The sequence below is a fragment of the Stegostoma tigrinum genome, chromosome 7, assembly GCF_030684315.1.
Source record: "Stegostoma tigrinum isolate sSteTig4 chromosome 7, sSteTig4.hap1, whole genome shotgun sequence".
Classification (NCBI taxonomy): Eukaryota; Metazoa; Chordata; class Chondrichthyes; order Orectolobiformes; family Stegostomatidae; genus Stegostoma; species Stegostoma tigrinum.
Window position 1 is genome coordinate 48,298,342 of NC_081360.1, and position 19,174 is coordinate 48,317,515.

At 39.8% G+C, this 19,174-nt stretch overlaps 1 protein-coding gene across 1 annotated transcript in view; it reads left to right on the plus strand.

The window, feature by feature from the left end:
• Window positions 1–19,174, plus strand: part of dnah9l (dynein, axonemal, heavy polypeptide 9 like) — a 353,637-nt gene that overhangs the window by 202,074 nt on the left and 132,389 nt on the right. Inside the window, 3 exon segments of the mRNA XM_059647649.1 lie at window positions 2,442–2,635; window positions 5,992–6,154; window positions 6,240–6,363. Coding sequence (XP_059503632.1) covers window positions 2,442–2,635; window positions 5,992–6,154; window positions 6,240–6,363 — 481 coding nt within the window.

Below are 19,174 nucleotides of genomic sequence, written 5' to 3' on the forward strand. Positions count from 1 at the left end.
ATTAAACGTAAAAGAAGGACCATATAGTGATCAAAATTGGACTATATTGAGTCCACATTTTGTAAATACAGGACTACCTCAAAATTAAACATAAAGCATGAAGCTGAGCAAATGAATACACTGCGGGAAGTGCTTATTTAATGTTGTGCGATTTAGCCTTGTTCCATTTTAAAATTGATCATTAATTGAGGCCTGAAATCTTGTTCAGTGTTGCAATATTCCATCACATACCTGCCTTGTGCCTTGTAGTTGATGAACAGACTTTGGTGAGTTACTTGCTGCAGGATTCCTAGCCTCTGACCTGACCTTACAGCCACTGTTTTTATGTGGCTAGTTCAATTCAGTTTCTGGTCAACGGTAACGTCCAAGATGTTGACAGTGGGGAATTCAGTGATGATAATACTATTTAATGTCAAAGGATGGTAGTTTGATTCTCTCTTGTTAGAAATGGCCATTACCACTTTCGTGTAGAATGAAGTGTAGTTATTCACTGCAAAAGGAACAATGCAGAGTATTCCTTAAATGGTGAGAAACTGGGAAGTGTTCATGTGGATGGGGATCTGGGATTCGGATCCAAATAAATCCATGAGCAATACCATAGGCAATCAACAAGTATGATCATAAATTACATAGATATACATAGAACATTACAGCATAATACAGGCCCTTTGGCCCTCGATGTTGTGCCGACCTGTCATACCGATCTCAAGCCCATCTAACCTACACTATTCCATGTACATCCATATGCTTATCCAATGACGACTTAAATGTACCTAAAGTTGGCAATTCTACTACCGTTGCAGGCAAAGCGTTCCATTCCCTTACTACTCTCTGAGTAAAGAAACTACCTCTGACATCTGTCCTATATCTTTCACCCCTCAATTTAAAGCTATGCCCCCTCGTGCTCGCCATCACCATCCTAGGAAAAAGGCTCTCCCTATACACCATATCTAACCCTCTGATTATTTTATATGTTTTAATTAAGTCACCTCTCAACCTTCTTCTCTCCAATGAAAACAGCCTCAAGTCCCTCAGCCTTTCCTCGTAAGACCTTGCCGCCATACCAGGCAACATCCTAGTAAATCTCCTCTGCACCCTTTCCAAAGCTTCCACATCCTTCTTATAACGCGGTGACCAGAACTGTACACAATACTCCAAGTGCGGCCGCACCAGAGTTTTGTACAGCTTCACCATAACCTCTTGGTTCCGGAACTCGATCCCTCTATTAATAAAAGCGAAAACACTATGCCTTCTTAACAGCCCTGTCAACCTGGGTGGCAACTTTCAAAGATCTGTGTACATGGACACCGAGATCTCTCTGCTCATCTATACTACCAAGAATCTTACCATTAGCCCGGTACTTTGCCTTCCGGTTACTCCTACCAAAGTGCATCACCTCACACTTGTCTGCATTCAACTCCATTTGCTACCTCTCAGCCCAGCTCTGCAGCTTATCCATGTCTCTCTGCAACCTACAGCATCCTTTGTCACTATCCACAACTCCACCGACCTTAGTGTCGTCTGCAAATTTACTAACCCATCCTTCTACGCCCTCAAACAGGTCATTTATAAAAATGACAAACAGCAGTGGACCCAACACCGACCCTTGTGGTACACTACTAGTAACTGGTCTCCAGGATGAACATTTCCCATCAACTACCACCCTCTGTCTTCTTTCAGCAAGCCAATTTCCGATCCAAACTGCTATATCTCCCACAATTCCATTCCTCCGCATTTTGTACAAATTGAAACTAAATGACAATTTAATAAATCTTGAAGCTGTAGCTGCTCAGCTAAAATATTTCCCTTTTGTTTTTATTGTTTTGACTCCACATTCAGAAATGAAAACAAAGGCAAGTCGCTGGAGAAAGCAGATTTAATGTTTCAGGTCTGATGACTCTCCATCTTGAGTCCTGATGAAGAGTAGAGCCCTGGTAGTGCTGCTACTTGACAGCTGGCCATTTATGGTACTTTAACCTCGTCCTGGTCCCTTCTTCCCCCACAACCGAACTCAGCTTTCTTCAAGGGATCCCTGTCATTAAGTCATCCTATCTATGATTGCCAATGGCACTGCTGAGCTACCAGTGCAATCAGCACTCTGATTGTACTGGCAACCTTTGGAGCTTTATTTGGATGGCAGCACCAGCAGTGACTTATTGCCTGCCACTTAGAATATGCCATCCGGGATATTTTCATGTACTGAAGAAGGATCTCCTCTGACCTTGAATCCCGTTGGACTTCTGGGTCAGGAGAAAACTCAAACGTTGATCTTTGCTTTCAATTTAAAGAAAGATATAAATGCAAGTAAATTGTTTAATATCTCCTCTGCTAGCTGGGCACACACCTAACTTGATTAAATTTAATCAAAGTTTAAAGTTAATGATTAAACAAAAGAATGTTACATGAATGGTACTAATTCATGTTGTCATGTCTGATTGTAGGTTATCGATGAACATATTTTTACCCAGAAGCCGTTGATTTACTGCCACTTTGCCCAAGGTGTTGGAGAACCCAGATATTTGCCTGTAACCAGTTGGAAAAAGCTACATAGAATTCTTACGGATGCCCTGGAACATTACAATGAGCTGCATGCAGTGATGAGCCTTATCCTATTTAAAGAAGCAATGCAACACATGTAAGTACAATTAACTACAGGAAGATTTTTTTTCACCAGTTTTATCATTATCATATTCTTCCACTTCCCCTCATCCCCAATCTGATATTTCTTGTCCCTCAGTGCTACTCCAACTAAAATGCTGCTCACCAAACTTTCTTTCCTGGCTCCCGTGTTAGTTGATATGCTAAACATTTTATTCTCTTCAGATACCGTCCTTCTGTTAATGGTTATGGGTGACTATAATGTACAACTAAACTGAAAATCATAATTTGCAGTAATACCCAATATGATGAGTTCATAGAATGCTTTCAAGATTGTTTCTAGAGCATGCTGCTGTAAGAAGGTACCATACAGCATGTTACATTAGATTTGGTACAGTGTAATTAACATTCTTAGAGTAAATGCATCCCTAGGGAGCAGTGACCAAATATGATAGAACTTTGAAATTTGAAAGCGAGAAGATTGGACTTGAAGATTTTAAACTTAAGAGAAATCGTTAGGGTGATAAAAGGTGGGCCAACAGGAGTGAACTGATATATTAGGGTAGGGGATATATCCATAGAGAAGCAGTTGTAGACATTTAAGGGGATATTTCAGAATGTACAGAATTAGTATATTACAACTGTAAAGAAAAAAAATCTAAAAGTAGGACCCACCATCTAATAAAGAAGTTATGTAGAAAATTGTGTACAACTGGACAAAGATAAGTGACTGGGCAGATGATTGCTCAGAATATAAAGAATGAACAACAGGTTCATCACGAGGGAGAACCTCCAAATATGAGCAGAAGCTAGCTAGGAAAGTGAAAATGGATAACAGGGATTTCTGCAGACAGATATAGAAAGAAAACCGTAAGTAAAGTGAGGTATGGTCTCCTAGAGAGTGAGAATTGGGAGTGAAGAGTAGGAAGTAAGGAATTGACAGTTGGAATCAGTGAATATTTTAATTCTGTTCTCCCAATAGAAGAGACAAAACCATTCCAGTGAGAGTTTTAAATCAGGAAGTTGAAAGCAGGAAGGAACCTTATGGATTTTCAGTCACTAGGCGAAGCGATACCAAACAATCTGATGGAACTGTACCTGACAGTTCTCTGTGTTCTGATGGACCATTTCTTTGCCATGTTTTATGTGTTTTTCTCTGCCTCAGAAGTGAGGATGTAATGGCTTTTGGCAGCCAGCCTGACTCCTTGGAAGATCTCGCCTATGGAACAAGTCCCATGTGTTGATTCCTGCCTCCAACTTGAATTCCAACCACCCATATCAGAATAAGGGATCACATGTTTCGAACTGGATGAGAAATTTCTTGATACAAAAGCTTGGGAATCTCTGGCATTTTCCACCCAAGAGAGTTGTGGATGTTCACATTTGAATGTATTCAAAACAAGGGCTAATAGATTTTTAGATATTAAGGGAAATAAGGAATGTAAGAATACTGCAAAAGATGATGTTGTTGAACAGCCATGATTTTAATGAATGGTGGAGCTAGTTTGAAGTATCAAATAGCTTACTTCAGCTCCTGAGTTTTTTAATACTCTTGTGTTATGCATTAGTCACCTTTCACAAAAGAACTCATTGATTTTTTTTTCCTGCTGAGTGAATGTTGTTCAGATAGAATGCTGACTCAATTGTCTTCTCTGTACTGGGGCAATCGCTTTCGGTTTGGAGGTAGCAGTGCAGAAGGCCCAAGTTAATTATGAGCATCCTTCTAGCATTGAAGGTTTTGACAGCAGCACTATGACATTGATGTAGAAGAGTTTCCAGGATTTGGTGCAGATTTTGGCAGCAGTATAGATGCTGAGGCAGTCGTGCAGTTGGTGATCATTGTGGTGACAGGCAATTTTTGACCATCTGTCCTTGGCTTGCTATGTGTATAGATCATTTTGAAGAAACGTTAGCACTACATCAGGGGCTGTACAAGTCCCTGTCAAAAGTTAAAACCATAACTGAGGCACAAGCACCTAAAATGTAAACCAACTACGATCCTTTTTGATTTTGCTACATTGCTATGGCAAGTTTATCTTAAACATTGCAGCCATTTTCAACTCCTGTGCCATTTATTATGCCAAAACAAGAATTGGAAATGAGAAGATCAATGAGAAAGATCCTTTACATTAGCCAAAGAAGCTTTACTAAAATCAAAAGGTCTGACCCATATGACCCAAAGTTAACATTGCGGCTAGCATCATTTTATGGAGTGGCAGCAGTCATTTCTTACGTCTTATCAATTGGTGAAGACAAGCTGATAGTTTTTGCATAAAATTTGTTCTGAACAAGGGTCACTGGATTTAAAACATTAACTCTGTTTTCTCTCCACAGATGGTCCCACACTTGCTGAGTTTCTGGCGCACTTTGTTTTTGTTTCAGATCTTGAGCATTTGTTCAGTTTTAGGGCCACAACACTGACAGTTGCCTTGTCAATCAGACCAGGCTCCAGGAGCCATCACCTACCTCAACCTTGGTGAGAAAGGTCAAGGTGAGAAATGAGGCAACTTTTTTTTGGTACAGCCACCATTTGTCCTAATCTAGAGTATGAAAATCGGACTCCTGGAATAACAATCCACAGCAAGAAAAGGCCAATAATTTAAAAAATGGCCCTGAAGGTGTCACATTGTCAGTCTTATACCTATGGCCTGTGGGGCAGAAAGCTTGTTGTCTTTACCCAGTCTTTCCATAGTGATAAACCCACTTCAATGCAGTAGACTTTTAACTGCATATGCAGTTCCAGATGGAGACCTACCATTGCCACCATCTTCAGACATGGGCAAAAATGCCAATCATGCAGTAATAATCAGATCCCAAAAGTAAAAGTAATTAAAAGGAACAATTCGAATGTGCAGGGTGTAGAGTTGGATGAGCACAGCAGGCCAAGAAGCATCAGATGAGCAGGAGCCTTCCTGCTCCTCTGATGCTGCTTGGCCTGCTGTATTCATCCAGCTCTACACCTTTTTATCTCAGATTCTCCAGCATCTGCAGTTCCTACTATCTCTGAAACAGTTCTAATGTGCATACAGTTTCATTTAGATTTGAGATGAATTTACCTGCTTTTGGAGTTAATGTTTTCCAGCTATACATTTCAATTTAGGTGATATTTGTAGCCAATTTCATAAAATTGACACGTGGGAAACATTAAAATGTGTCTTAATCCACCAGCCTTTTATGAGTTGATGTAATGCGTTAACCAACAGCATTTAATGGAAGATAATAAAATGTGAGGCTGGATGAACACAGCAGCAGCTCCCATTATCTCTGACAGCATTTAATGGAATTTGTTTTTTCTGGTAACAAATTTTCATTCCTGCTTACCAGGGAAAAGTATTTTTATTTGAGCTGATTTGTTACAAATGTTTTTATTGAGATCATGTTTAATTGACATAGCTGTCGAATAAGTCGCATTTTGGAGGGTCCACGAGGCAACGCCCTTTTAGTTGGTGTTGGAGGAAGTGGCAAACAAAGCTTGTGTCGGTTGGCTGCGTTTCTCAGTTCACTGGAGGTGTTTCAGATTATACTGCGGAAGAACTATGGCATTCCTGATCTCAGGGTAAGAGTTCTGATTCTTCAAAAAAGTAACTACATTTTGACCTAAGAGTTCCTTACTACTTCTTTTTATCTTAATGATTACACAGAGTGACATTGCTGCTTTATATATTAAAGTTGGAGTGAAGAACATTGGCACAGTATTCCTTCATACAGATGCTCAAATACCAGATGAACGATTCCTTGTTCTAATTAATGACATGTTGGCTTCAGGTAATAGATCATTTTAATTCAAATGTAAGTAATTCAGTTTGATACTTTCTCGTAATAGCAGCACAGATTTCTGCATAAAGAGTTTGACAGGAATATTCATCCTTAGAACAGTTCAGACATATGATATTTAAAATGAGTAGAGGTCATTGGATTACTGAATAGACTTCATCAGTAGAGGTGAGGGGTCGACCGTAAAGACTAGTTATATAACATCCATTACCTCACCCTTTGTGACCCTTTTGAAGCATGCAAGCCAAACATAATTTGCTGCAATCAATAAATGCCGAATGCATTCAAGAAAGATCTTTACACTATTTAGCATGGCTAATGTGCAAACCTCTTTCCAAGATATTTGAGAGACAAGTTTTGAGAGTTCATCTTCTTGGATACTTTTTGTAGGTGATTATATTTTAAGTGTAGCTTTTAAAAAGAAAAGTAGTTCAGCTATTTTCATAATGAAATGTGCATCTTGAATCAGGGGTTTTTTCTGTAACAGGTTTTCTTTCGATGTTACCTTATTCTGCATTAATTTATATGCATTTGCTGTATTTGGATTCAAATTGAACTGGTGTTAAATATGGTGCATTTGTTCACTTCGGTGCAAATATCGTTTCATTTCATAGAACTAGTGCGATAACATTCTTCGAATTAAAAGAAAAAAATTGTGTACCTCCAAAAACCCAAACTATTTTAAAACCATTTCAAGTGCTTCTCTTAATCAGGTTTTCTAAAATCTAAAATAAATTCCTGACTGGCTGAACAACACTATTAATCATATTGAGAACCCTTTTATGGCATCAGTATGCGTAGTGATAAAATATTTTCAAATGTTTCTTTGACATCAAGGACAACTACTCTCACCTTTAATCTGACTAACAGCTCAGGTATGACTTGATCGGAGCTGCAACGGGGTATAACTTGAGCTCTACTACTCCTCTGTATTACTGATGTTCTTTTTAACAGTAATGTAAAAGTGACAGTATAATTCCGGACCTTAACTGATTGTGGAGTGGAGACATTGTGGGATCTGACTGGAAGAAGCAGTCTTGAGCTTGCCATCATAGCTTCCGTACATTGTCAAAATGGGTTTATAAATTGTTCAGAAGGATCATTCTGTTCATTGTATATTTGTATATTTATTATAGGTAATTAAATGTAGGTATTGGGTTGTAACTCATGATTCATAATCACCATTAGTATCTTCAGACTAAGACTCGGCTAAGGGGTTAGGAGGTCCATGCTTCTAATGTGCAAGTCTGGAAATAAACATAAAAACAAATAATGACTGGCTCTGTTTCCATTCTTCATCAAGTGACTTTGTGAAAATTTACAATGGCCACAGAGGGTATCTGCTCAGATGAAGGTTGAAAGCTAGGACAATTGGCCCACTCTGCTCTTCAATATGATCATGGTTGGACTGATTGTGGCCTCAACTCTATGCTCCCATTTACTTTCGACCAGCTTTGACTTCCTTGTTGGTTAAGAATCGATTTATTTCTGCCTTTAAAAAAATTGAGTGATCATGCTGTTGAGAAAACAGAGTTGCCAAACTCATGGCCATCTGCATTAATGTAGATTCCAGATAATGCTAGTTTTAAGAGAATAATGATACTGAATGCTAATTGTTTTGCAGTCATTACTGTGCTTAGTTCAGTCTCTTCCTTAATTAATGCATTGCCTTTCCTCTGCAAAGTGCTGTTGTGTTCCAATTCTGTGTCATGGCATCCAAAACGTCTGTCCATTTCTCACAAGAATGTCTCTTAGAATTGTTCATCGGACTTTTGATCTTGTTTTAACTAACGTTGAAATACATGAGCACTGTCTAGTCCTCTCATGTCTACTGGTCACAATGTAAAATTAAATGCTTTACCCAGTTATTGAGAGAGGCAATTATATATTTTATAGTAAATTTAGAATAAAACGGTCCATAAAGGTTTCTTTGCTGAACAACAAAATTGATTTATTGTGAAATAAAAATTATTCAGCAAAGCTGCAAAGTTGATTAATGCATAGTTGGAAATATGAAAGTATAAAAAATTGCCCTCTTAAATAACACACACATCTATTTTTTAGAAAGGTAAATATTCTCTGCAATAATTAATATTCAGAGGGGCAAAAAGCTAAGGTACAAAATGCTCAATATACTTTCACTTGAGTTTCTGGTATATGTAGACAGGTGTCATGAAATACTGGCTGTTGTCAGTGTGACCTGTGCAGATGCAGTTGGTTCAGAACTCCAGGAGAATCAGAGGCTTTTCAAGTGAACATCTAAATTAGCAAGTTAAATGCTCTCATTTTAAGATGAAGCATTTTGTCGAGTGCATGTCATTGCACCCAGTCCACTGTGGGTGAGAGTGACTTCACCATTGTAACCTTCTTATTAATTATGCACTTAAGCTCTATAGTATCTCTACTAGTGGAATCACACAGCAGAGATGGAAATTGGCTACTGTTGAGACCTTATGGCATTCATGCAGCTGGGACCATATTTATGGCTCAGCTCGTCACAATTCATGATTCTGTAGGTTAGGAATTTCCCCTTAGTTTGTGGTGTTCCACCATTATCACAGAAGACATGGCCCAACAAGCAAAGCTAACCCCACCCCACTTCCCATGCTTCATGAACAGAAATCTGTAGGTGATGGTGGGTGGGCTGATAGAGAAGAAGACAGTTCTTTTTTTCCCTGCTGACTGCCAAACGAGTCTATTCCACCAATCACAGACATTAGCTTGAGTCGGTGCTGCATCTAGGTTAAAAGGAGTGCCCAGCAGTGCAGCAAGAAGGTCAATGACCACCTGTACTCTGCAAGGGTAAATGCTACCAATCTCTCTCTGCCACCGCACACTCACTGAGCCATCACTCACGCTAACTCTGTCATCGCTCAGATCAAGTCTCATGGGCCACAATACTCATTAGTGCACTCATCTTGGCCATTCAATAGCTCTGACACTTGTCCTCCCAAATTATGAACCCCTCCAATCATTTCCATTTAGTACTCATTCACCAGGGACACCTCACTATATCTTTTCCATCACTACTAACTACTCTTCCAACCTGACAATGCAACTTCCCAACATGTAAACAGTGGGTACCTGGCAGCTGAGTCCCTTTTAAATCTTTCCATTCTCACCTTAAACCTGTGCCGTCTAGTTTTGGTCTCCCTCAATCCAGGGAAAAGATCTTGTCTATTTTTCCGATCCATGCCCCTCATAATTCTATTAGGTCACTCCTCAGTCTCTGACGCCAGGGAAAATGGCCCCAGCCTATTCTTCTCACCTAATAGCTCAAACCCAGTAACCCTGGCAACATCCTTGTAAATTTTTTCTGAATCCTTTCAAGTTTCACAACACCCTTCCTATTGCAGGGAGTCCAGAATTGAACGCAGTATTCCTATAGTGGCCTCAACGATGTCCTGTACAGCCGCAACCTGACCTCCCGAATCATGTAATCAATGCACAGACTAATAAAGGCAAGCATTCTGAACGCTGCCTTCATTGCACTGTCTATCTGCAATTCCACTTTCAAGGGACTGTGAAACTGTACTCTAAGGTTCAGCAACACTTCCCAGGACCTTACCGTTAAGTATATAGGTTCTACCCTGATTTGACTTTCCAAAATGTAGCACCTCACATTTATCATTGGGAGTAACACGTAGGAATTTGGAAATAACCTCCACAGATATAAAGGCCACCACTAAATAAAGAAACAAGTAATGTGAGAAGTAGTTATGTCCATTTTAATGAAGGTGTCTGTTTTCTTGGTATGTATTATTACCATAAAAATCACTGAATCTGGAAACTTGGACTTCCTTTGAGCACAGGAAGAGCTGTTTGACACTCTTCATGCATTGAATTTACTTCCATCTTGTAGACTGAGGTTTCACAGTCTTATTGCCTATCTTCTTACCATACCTTTTTATTTTCTTCAATTTTTCAATTTCTGTAATTAATTAAAGATCAGTCACTGTTTGTTAAAAGTGTTCTATATTTAATGACTTTTTGCACAAAAAATTGTTCCAATATTCTGGCTATATTTCTGGAGCTTATCTCAAGCTTATACAAGATAATGTATGGTTTTTACAAGATAATGTATGGTTCTTACAAGATAATGTATGGTTTAGAAGGGGTGGACGCTAGGAAGTTGTTTCCGTTAGGCGGGGAGACTAGGACCCGTGGGCACAGCCTTAAAATTAGAGCGGGTAAATTTAAAACTGAAATGAGACGACATTTCTACAGCCAGAGACTGGTGGGCTTGTGGAATTCATTGCCACAGAGTGCAGTGGAGGCCGGGACGTTGGATGCCTTCAAGGCAGAGATCGACAAATTCTTGATCTCAGAAGGAATCAAGGGCTACGGGGAGAGTGCAGGGAAGTGGAGTTGAAGATCCCATCAGCCATGATTTAAATGGCGGAGTGGACTCCATGGGCCGAATGGCCTTACTTCGACTCCTATGTCTTATGGTCTTATAGCCTTCAGAACTCTGATCGTTGTTCTGATGAAGAATAACTGGACTCAAAACGTTAACTCTGATTTCTTCCCACAGATGCTGCCAGACTTGTTGCGCTTCTCCAGCTATTTGTTTTTGTTTCAAGTAGCCTACTCCTTCTGCTATTTCATCTGTGCTTGTGTGTCCAGCTAAATACAAGTGTCAGCCACATTTTCTTGAGTAATTTCATAATATTGTTAACCTGCTATAAAAGACAGGTAAATGCCATTTTTTTTCAAGTTGCTTGCCCGCAGAATTGTTGTGCCCATAGAATGCAGGTGTTTGGGTTTCCCCAGACCTTATTTACCCTTACAGGAAGCCACTTTGGAATAGCCGTGCAGAAAAACTTGATGTACAGTTTCATAATCACAAGTGGATAATGCAACAGATTTGCACCTAGTACTTTTTAATGAGCATAGAGTGGGATACAAAACGAACTGTTACTTCCAGTGTAACAAGTCAATGAGTAATGATCAGAGATAATGGGAACTGCAGATGCCGGAGAATCTGAGATAACAAAGTGTGGAGCTGGATGAACACAACAGGCCAAACAGCATCTTAGGAGCACAAAAGCTGACGTTTCAGGCCTAGACCCTTCGTCGGAAAAGAAGGATGTGGGAGAGGGTTCTGAAATAAATAGGGAGAGAGGGGGAGGTGGATCAAAGATGGATAGAGGAGAAGATAGGTGAAGAGAAGATTATAGATAGGGAGGGGATAGGTCAGTTTGGGGAGGATGGACAGGTCAAGGGGGTGGGATGAGGTTAGTAGCTGGGAAATGGAGGTGCGGCTTGAGGTGGGAGGAGGGGATAGGTGAGAGGAAGAACAGGTTAGGGAGGCGGGGATGAGCTGGGCTGGTTTTGGGATGCAGTGGGGTGGAGGGGAGATTTTGAAGCTTGTGAAATCCACATTGATACCTTTAGGCTGCAGGGTTCTGAAGCGGAATATGAGTTGCTGTTCCTGCAATCTTTGGGTAGCATCATTGCGGCACTGCAGGAAGCCCAGGATTAGCATGTCGTCTAAGGAATGGGAGGGGGAGTTGAAATGGTTCGCGACTGGGAGGTGCAGTTGTTTATTGCGAAACGAGCACAGATGTTCTGCAAAGCGGTCCCCAAGCCTAATGTTCTGTTCTGTTTATAGATATGCCAGTGCAAGCCTTGAGGGATTAGAGATCTTAGGAATTTTAAACAGTTATCCTTTCAATTCATACTGCAAGGCATCACATGTCAGTCTAAACATTGGAACAGTAAGGAACATTAGAAGATCTGTCCACTGGTGTGAATAGGCAAGCAACTGCTTAAAATTGCTTCATAGCACTTAGCCCCTTGTTGTCATAAATGGTGCAGTGGTAGTGTTCTTACCTCTGGGCCAGGAGGTCAGGTTCAAGCCCCCAACTGCTCCACACTTGTTTGATGTGCCTGAACAGGTTGATTAAAATATCAAGCAGGTTGTTGCTGCTGAGCTCCTCTGTTGCCCACCATGTTGAACATGTTTCTAAATTGACTGTGCCAGCCACAAGTAAATACATGTCAATTGATCTCACCGAACCATTGAAATAGCAAATAAAGTGCAGTCAGCTGCAGGTAATTGAATCAGAGCTATGTTGTGCTATTCAGAGGCCAGCAAGATTTCCAGTTCTGGATTATATCTTTAAGATTTCGTTCCACCTTATTATTCCTCTGTAAGGGTCATGACCTAAGCATAGGTGCTGTTACTGATAGCCCCTTCGTCTAAATGAAACTGAGACAAAGAGATGCATCTGCAGAATCTTCAGACACAGCAGTTGTTCATGCTGGTTACTGTCAGAAGGTAGAGGGTGAGAAAAGCAGCTTGTACATGGGCATATCACGAGACCTTAAGCTGAGTCAGTTTCTTGTTACTTAATGAAGATTGGTGCACAAGGAGGACTGTACTTCCCCAGCTATGTCGTTGCAGTGCTGTTTAGTTTCTTGAAGCAGAATGCACCTTTGAATATTGAATGACAATGTAATGGCCCAAGTGCCTTTGGAAGGAAAAGCTGTTGGTCTGTGGTGGTGATCTTTTTAAGAACTTGGTTAAACTTGGCTGAAAAGACACAACGTCAAAACTTTTCATCTTCCTGTAATCAGGATTGACATGCATTCAGCTAAACTTAGAAAGGGGACATGAATTTATATAGCACGAGTGAAGGGTGGTGGTTGGTTGCAGCCTGACTGGCACTGAGACGAGCAGGAACTGCCAAGAGTCAAACTTAGTTGCTTAAATTCTGACCGAGCTACCTGGAAGATAAACAATAGAGGGACACAGTCAACAGAAGTTAATTTTATGGGAGCATATGCAGGGAGCATGAGCAAACTGAACACAGTCACTGTGATACAGCGAGCTAGCTGTTCAAGTGGAGGAAGGAAATATGAATAAAATAGTGGTAGGGGATATTTATAATTAGGAAGATTGTCACTGTTCTCTGCAGCCAAGGGTGTGAGTTCCAAAGGCTGCATTGCCAGTCCAGTGCCAGGGTCATGGGCATCTCTTCAGGGCTGGGGAGGAGCCTGGAATAAGAGGGGAGGGATCCAGTTGTTGTCATCCAACAACTTTAGATGTATCAACAACTCTGATGGGACTTGAAAGGCTCTGGTGAAAGATTTTGAACAGTTAGAAGCTGAATTATAAAGCAGAACTCCAAGGCAATAATATTGGCAATACTACCTCAGCCGTGGGCAAACTACCATAGATAAATACAGTCAAGAAGGTAAATGCTTGGCTCAAAGATTGGTATGGGAGAAATGGGTTTCAGTTCATGGGGTACTGACACTAGTATTGGCTGGAATGCAGTTGTTCTGGTGGGATGAGCTTTATTCGAACTGCGCTGAGACCAGTATTCTGACAAATCAAATAACTAGAGTGTTGAAGAGGGCTTGAAAATAAACAAAAGAGGGAGGGTTTGGGAGAGGAGAATTGTTGCCTTACAAAACAAAGGATATGATGGAATTTCAGGGCAGCTATTTATGCAGAGTTGCTGAAGATAAGACAAAAAGAGGCAGTGTATACAAGCATAAAAGCATCTAATAGGGTCAAAGGGAGGAAAATTGATAAAATGCAAAAATAATGGCTCTTTACATGAATGTGCATACTTTTCAGAAAATAAATTTATTAACAGCACAAAATAATTAATGGGTATGTTCATACAGCCATTGGGGAGACAAGGAGACCAAAACTGTGAACTAAGTATTCAGGAGAATGTGACTTTTGAAAGGACAGGCAGGAAGGAAAGGGTTAATATGAATTATTTCGGATTAGAAGATATAGAATTCATACTGTAGACTTAATAAAGCATAGACACAATTGAGAATAATCTATAGACCCTCTAACATGTAGGACAGGGTAAATCAGGAAATAATGAGGACATGTCAAAAAAAGTACATTAATCATGGGTGGCTATAATATTCATATAGATTGGCAGAGATAGACACAAGGAAAAATTCACAGCATCTTTTTGGGACAGTTTTCTGGAACGATATGTTGTGGTTCCAACCAGGGATCAGACTGTTTTGAATATGGCAAAGTATAGTGAAACAGGTTTAATAGATGATCTCAGAGTAAAGAATCCCCTAAAAAACTGACTGTAATGTGATAGAATTGAACATTCGGTTTCAGAATGAGGAACTTGGATCAGAAACAACTGTGCTCAACTTAAATAAGGTTAAATGAGAAAGGAATGAATGCAGAATTGGCTGGACTGGACTAAGGAAAGTGTATTACAGAAAAGACAATTGAGGAATAATGGCAGATGTTTAAGACAATAGTTCATGACTCTCAGAGAAACATATTCCACAGAGATTAAATGAATGGGCAGCAATCTTCTGAGAGGCCTCATATTCTAGAAAAGTCCTAGAGAATTGGAAAACTGTCATTGTGAAATCCTTATTTAAAAAGGGAAGGGGATAAAAACAGGTAACTATATGTCATTGGTAAAGTTTTTCAGAGTTTATTAGAAAGAATGTGATTGTAGAGCATTTAGACATACGTAATATAATCAGCATGGCTTCATGAATTGCTGATTTTCAACCAGTGAGGGAATCAAGGGCTATGGGGCAAAGACAGATAAGGGAAGCAGAAGATCATCATATCAGCCATGATCTCATTAACGGCAGAGCAGACTTGATGAGCCGAATAGGTTCTGCTTCTATTTCTGGTGTGATTCTGGGTTCAAAAGGTTTAGGTTTTAGGTTTGAGAAAAGTAGCAATAGAAGTGAAATCACGTACTGGATTTTGTTGGATGCTGTGTTCCATTCTCACTCAGCTAAAGGGTCAGTAAGGAACCTACCCACCAAAACTCCAACTGCTTTGCAGCTATTTTACACTAGGAGCAATTTTAATTGTTACAGTCGAGATATCAAACCCCATCTAATGAAGAATATCTGCCTCAGAGAGTGACTAGCCAATTTTAATGGGCTGCCAGTGTTGTAGTCGCAAGTTCAACTGGTGGGACCGCAGAACAACAGTCAGTTAAGTTACATGCAGGAAATTACAGGACTAGACTTCAAGGGCATTCCAGCTAATCAACAAGACCTCTCTGAAAGATGCCAGCAAGAGAGTACTTTGGCAGGAGCAGATTTGATAGGCTTGGGGACTGATTAAAAGTGGAGTGGTTCTAATTGGCATGGTGGACTCCCAAATGAGTCTGAAAGCAGCCTCCAAAGTAAAAGCTGTCGTCCTGGCATGAACCTTCCCCACCATGGGAAAAAAAACAGCATCAGGCTGAACCACTTCCCTGATCACTAACTACCCGACACTACCCCATCCATGGCAAAATGGGAGATAGATTAGGTGAATGGGGGGATAGTAGAAACAAGGCCAGCATTTTATTTTATGATCCCACCCACTATCTTCCAGTACACTGGGCAAGTTCTAAGATGCAGTGCTATCTCTCTCTCAACAAAATTCAATTGTAACTTAATGTGTTGGCTAAAGTAGCTTAAAATCTTATTGATTTAAAGATTTCTAACAATGAGCTGAACATCTGAGAAAGCTAGACTGAAAAGAAAGGAAGGAAGAAAGGTGAAAGTTTTAGATGTAAAAATTTAGAGCTAAGAGAATTCTGACTCAAGGTGACTATAATTAAGACTTCAGAAATAGCTGTAGTGAGTGGGAGTTTGCAACTGGAGCATGGTTGAAGAAGACGAGAAGGGAAGATCCTGTCAGCAGTAAGTGGCCTAAGAGATCTTAACCCTTATACCAGTCCTGAAAGCATGACCAGCAGTTAGCTTGCCAGTTTTTGACACCTATCTTCCCACTGCTTCAGGAAAGCAGACGATGAAATCAAAGACCCCTCCCACCCTGGTTATACTGTCTTCCACCTTATCAGTTTGTATAGACGTACAAATAGATTCAAGAACAGCTTCTTCCCCATTGTTATTAGATTGCTGAATGGACCTCTCAAATTTTAAATTTAATATTGATCGTGCTCTCTGTGCACCTTCACTGCAGCTGCAACATCATATTCTTTGTTCTGTTCTGTTACCCCATGCACTTTGTATGGTGTGTTCTGCTTATACTGGACTCAAAACAAAACTTTTCACTGTCAAAAGTAGAAATTGCTGGAAAAGTTCAGCAGGTCCAGCAGCATCTGTAAGAGAAATCAGGGTTAATGTTTTGGGTTGAGTGACGTTTCCTCGGAAACGTTAACCCTGCTTTCTCTCCACAGATGCTATTTGATCTGCTGACCTTTTCTAGCAATTTCTATTTTTGTCTCTGATTTACAGCATCTGCAGTTTCTTTTGGTTTTTAAAACTTCACTATGTAGGTATATCTATCTGATAATAAATCAAATCAAATGAAACCTATCTGACCTAACGTTATTGGGAGTATAAATCAAATATGTATCGAAGATATTGTGATTCAGAGAATTTGGTTTAGTTTATAAGTAACCAAGCACCAGTTTCTTATTAATACTGATTTTCTTCAATTCTGCCCTCTCACTAGACCCTTGGTTCCCTAACATTTCTGGGAAGTTATTTGCCATTTTTTGCAAAGACAGAACCAAAGTACGTTTTCAATTCCTCTGCCATTTCTTTGTTCCCCATTATAATTTCCTCAGGTTCCGACTGAAGTGGGCATACATTGTCTTCATTCATATTTATGTGTTTATAGGAGCTTGTATGGTAATTTTCTGTTTTCTCTGCAATTTTGCACTTGTATAGTTTTTAACCCCATTTAATCAAACTTTTTGCCCTCAGTTACTTCTAAAATGTTTGCAATTCTCAGGCTTGCAGCTTTTTCCTGGCAAGAAAATATGGCATGTCCTTGGATTTACTACTGTCCCCAATTTCTCCTGTAAGCCATAAGTGAGCCACCTTTTTTTTTATTTTTCCACCAAACGGCATGAATAGTAGTCGTAATCCTTGCACATGTTCATTAAATAAGAACCATTGCCTAACCTTTAGTAAATTTCCCCAGTCCATCCTTAGTAATTCATAACTGATATCCTCGCAGTTCCCTATCTTTCCTTAAGGGAAGAACTCTGCCAGGATTGCCTAGTCTGGCCTACATATGACTCTAGGCCTGCAGCAGTGTGGTTGACTCTTAACTGCCCTCTGTTATCCCCTAGCAGGCCACTCAATTGACCTCATGGTGTAAATGATGCCATTAGCATACTTTGAGGATTGACTGGCTAACTAGAAACACAGTAGGGGTAAATGTCTCAGTTTTGGATTAGCAAGATCTAATGAGTGCAGTGCAATGGGAATCAGTGTGGTTGCTTTAACTGTTGACAGTCAATGAGCTTGCACATAGGGACCAAATATATGGTTATCAAATTTGCTGACAACACAAAGCAAGGTAAGAGAATGTGTTAAGAGGAGAATATATAGAGTCTGCAAAGAGATATAGGCAGTTTAAGTAAGTGGGCAAGAATTTGGCAGATCAAATCAATTGTGGGAAAATGTGAGCTTGCCTGCTTTTTGCTGGAAAAGTGAAAAAGCAGTGTGGGAATTTGCCAACAAAAGGGTATTTTACCTAATTCTGCAAAATTTGTGTTATTTGCCATAACACAGGAAACTGGGCGTGGATATTGTGTATTCAAAAGCCCAACAGACATTTATTGTAATATGTTTTCAGGAAAGTGTCATGCTTCAACTGATCTGAGGTAAGATCGAATTTGAGCCTTTTAATCCCTCAGGGATATGATAATATTATACATGCCTCTTAAAGTTATACTGACCTCGTGTCCACAAGATATGAGACATATTTAAATGAGGAGAGATTTCAGAACACTAGTGCAGAGGGATCTGGATGTCCTAGTACATGAATCACAAAAAGTTATCATGCAGATATAACTCCTAATTAATAAGGTGAATGTAATGTTGTTTATTGTAAAGGAATTAGAATATGAGAGTTGGGAAATTCTATTACAGCTGTACAGGGTATTGATGAGAAACACAAACCAACGGAGCTGGCTTACCAACAGGCAAAGCCAGAGGTAAAGGAGTATCAACTGCATGAAGAGTAGGTGGGAGGGAAAAGAAGGCAAAGAACATTTGAAACTTACTGACATGAATGATATCCTGGTTCCTTCACTGCCACAAAAGTTACTTGTGGCTGCCTACGCAAGGATAAACTCCTTCGAGGACCGAGAATGGGAGTGACCTGATAAAGCAAAGGAAACTGTCAGTGCCCATGGGGGGAGCATTTTAAAGACCTTTCCAATAAAGTATCTGTTCTTGTTTGAGTCTGTTTTCAACTCTGTTGCACGATGCTCAGTTAGAGATTGTATTGGAGTCCAGCATATGGAGACAATAAAACCATTAAATACATGATAAACAACAATGATTTGATCCTCGCTAAAACATTTGAACACTGAGAAAAGGAGGTAGCATTAAAATTCCATGACCTTGATCGACAGATCCAGAATGAAGAGAAATTCCTGAATGATCTTAAGGATGCCATGATTGTGACAGTCTTGACGAAAGGGAATACTTCCAACTGTGGAAATATAGAAACATCACCTTGCTTTCCATTGGCAGAAAACATCAATACAAGGAACCTTCTGAACTGACTCATTACACTAGCTGAGGACTTATCCATGAATTTAATATGGTTTCATGTCTTCAAGTGGAATGCCTGACATGATTTTCAAAGCTCTCCAACTGCAAAAAAAAGTTGTAAACAGTTTTAATTTCTTTACATAGCATTTTTGATTCAATTTAATCTTAAATTTTGAATTTAATTCTTAATTCTTTAATTCCTTAAAAGCCCTTAATTCTTACATTGTGTGGTACTCTGGGGAATTATGCCGAAGAATGAATGTCCTCCAATTTTTGCCATTATCATTTGGCAGCTTCATAATGATGT